The sequence below is a fragment of the Benincasa hispida genome, chromosome 3, assembly GCF_009727055.1.
Source record: "Benincasa hispida cultivar B227 chromosome 3, ASM972705v1, whole genome shotgun sequence".
In the NCBI taxonomy this organism is placed as follows: Eukaryota; Viridiplantae; Streptophyta; class Magnoliopsida; order Cucurbitales; family Cucurbitaceae; genus Benincasa; species Benincasa hispida.
Window position 1 is genome coordinate 38520047 of NC_052351.1, and position 2636 is coordinate 38522682.

At 28.3% G+C, this 2636-nt stretch overlaps 1 protein-coding gene across 1 annotated transcript; it reads left to right on the top strand.

Moving 5' to 3' along the window:
- Window positions 1-944: 944 nt before the first annotated feature.
- Window positions 945-2278, top strand: LOC120074562 (protein TERMINAL FLOWER 1-like). The gene is made up of 4 exons (XM_039027720.1): window positions 945-1148; window positions 1268-1329; window positions 1840-1880; window positions 1975-2278. The coding sequence occupies exons 1-4, from the start codon at window positions 945-947 to the stop codon at window positions 2190-2192; spliced, it is 525 nt and encodes a 174-aa protein (XP_038883648.1). The 3' UTR covers window positions 2193-2278.
- The last annotated feature ends 358 nt before the right edge of the window (window positions 2279-2636 follow it).

The following is a 2636-nucleotide window of genomic DNA, read 5'->3' on the forward strand; positions in this document are numbered from 1 at the left end:
CTGTGTCTCATCCAAATCTTTCATTTCGAATTGGGTGGCTAACCATTGCTTTACATTTGTCAGTAGACCTACATCATCCCAATGAGTAGGACATCATCCACATATAATACTAAAAAAGCTACTGAACTGTTGATAATTTTCTTATAAACACAAAATTCATCAACATTCTGGTCAAAGTATGTAAGTAGTCTTTAAACTTTCACTTTTTTGTCTCAGACAGATCATTGAATTTTAAATTTTATGCCTAATAAATTATTACTTATTTGACCTTATTTCTTTTAATAAAATCAAGAAGCTTTAGTAAACCGATTTGTCAATGTTTTAAAATTAACTTACAATTTGGTATAAAGTCTCAAATTATATGTTAGGCTATCGCATGTCAAACATGGGCCTAAAAGGGTAATATATATATATATATATATATATATATATATATATGAAATAATTTCGCATATAGAAAAAAAATGTCAGATTATTTATAGAAATAGAAAAAAAAACATTGATAGACACAGATAAACTTCTATTAGTTTCTATCACTGATAGACATTGATAGACTTTCATTAACCTCTTTCATTTTCTATCAAAAGTATTAAAATTTTGTTATATTTTACTATTTTGTGTAAATAATTTTTCTTATTTTTGAAAATCCCCTATATATAAAATAGAAAACAAGTTATAACTTTTTCTATTATGTCTGTGTAAATAATTTTTCTTATTTCTTTATGTCTGTGTATATATATGTGTATGATATAATTGGCACTGGCAGAGTTGTATGAAAAAGTAAAATTTTCTAGTTTAGTTAAGAAGTTATAAATAAAGGGGTCTTCTTGGAAACCACTTTAGACATAAAGAAAGTGTCTTTTCTAACATCAAACAAAAATTAACGAAAAAAGGGAAAAAAAGAAAGAGTCTTTCTTTGTTTTTTGTGTGCTGTTCTCTCTGTAATGGCAAGAAAAATAGCAGAACAGCCTCTTGTTCTTGGAAGAGTAATTGGAGATGTTGTGGATCCCTTCGTCCCAACCATTAAAATGTCAGTCAGTTTCAGCAACAAGCAAGTTCTCAATGGCCATGAATTCTTCCCTTCTTCACTTACCTTCAAACCTAGGGTTCGTATTCAAGGAGAAGACATGAGATCCTTGTTCACTCTGGTAAAAACTAAATTAATTATTGGTTTCTTTCTCTCTCTCTCTCTTTTTTTTTTTCCTTTTAAATTTGATATTTGATATATATATATATATATGTATGTATGTTTTTTTTTTTGGGTTAGGTTATGGTTGACCCTGATGTTCCTGGCCCTAGTGATCCATACATGAGAGAACACCTTCACTGGTAATTTCAACAATAGTAGTGCTAAAATTAGAACTTTTTATTTATTTCAAACTCTTGAGCTCTAGAGTTGAAAAAATATAAACTTTGAAGATAACCCATTTCCAAAATAGCAATTTCTTTCCTAGGGATAATTTTGAGATTCTAATTTGGAATGATTTTCTAAATGCCTTGAAAATATTTTTCTATTTAAAAGATGGAAAATTGAAAACTCATTACCAAAATAACAGTTTCTCTCTAGATAAATTTAGAGTCTATTTAGTATGATTTTCTAAATGCTTAAAAATATATATGTTTTTTTTTTTTTTTTTTCCATTTAACAGATGCAAAATTGAAAACCCATTACCAAAAATAACTTATTTCTCTAGGGTTTAATTTTATTTAGGAAAAAAAAAAAAGAATTCGTACAAAAAAAAAAAAAAAAAAAGAAAAAAGAAAAGAAAGGGGGAATTTTTATCAACAAGTCCGAGATGGTTACCTAATTTTTGGCCTTTATTTGGATCTCTTTTTCAGGTTGGTGACTGACATTCCAGGAACTACTGATGCTACTTTTGGTATAGGTTACTTCCATTAGCTACTTTTTATATTAAACAAGAATAATAATAATAAAACTGTATTTGAATTTTAAAATTTTGGGTGATGAGACAGGAAAAGAAGAAATGAGCTATGAAATTCCAAAGCCAACAATAGGAATCCACAGGTTTGTGTTTGTTCTGTTTAAGCAAAAACGACGTCGTTCGGTGAACACTCCTTCTTCGAGGGATCGTTTCAATACTCGAAGATTTTCGGGTGAGAATGATTTGGGTCTTCCTGTGGCTGCTGTTTATTTCAATGCACAAAGAGAAACTGCTGCAAGGAGGCGATAGAATTATCATTAATTAATTAATGCTAAATTTTCTCTTAATTTCTTCACCATTTTAATTTAAAGAAAATTCATATTTCAAGACCTTTCATCTTCCTCATTAATTAGTTGATTTTAGAAATGATCTTCTTCTGGGTCTCTTAATTTATATAACATTCACTGATCAATATTATTATTGCATAAAACCCAAAAAAAGAGCCCTTTTCTAGTGTACTTGTGGTTGTGTTAATTGTTGTAAGAAAGGTTGTATTTTTAATTTTCTAGTGTTTGTGTTTTTTTAACCAATCAGCTTGTATGAATTATTATTGATGTAATAAAAATTGTTTGAACTTTTTATTAAAAAAAGAGATTGATGGGTAGGGATCAAGACAAGAACAGAGAATCGTTATTATTAATTTATATAGAGATTTTTTTTTTTTTCCAATTTTCTCTCATTTTCGTGGAGAAA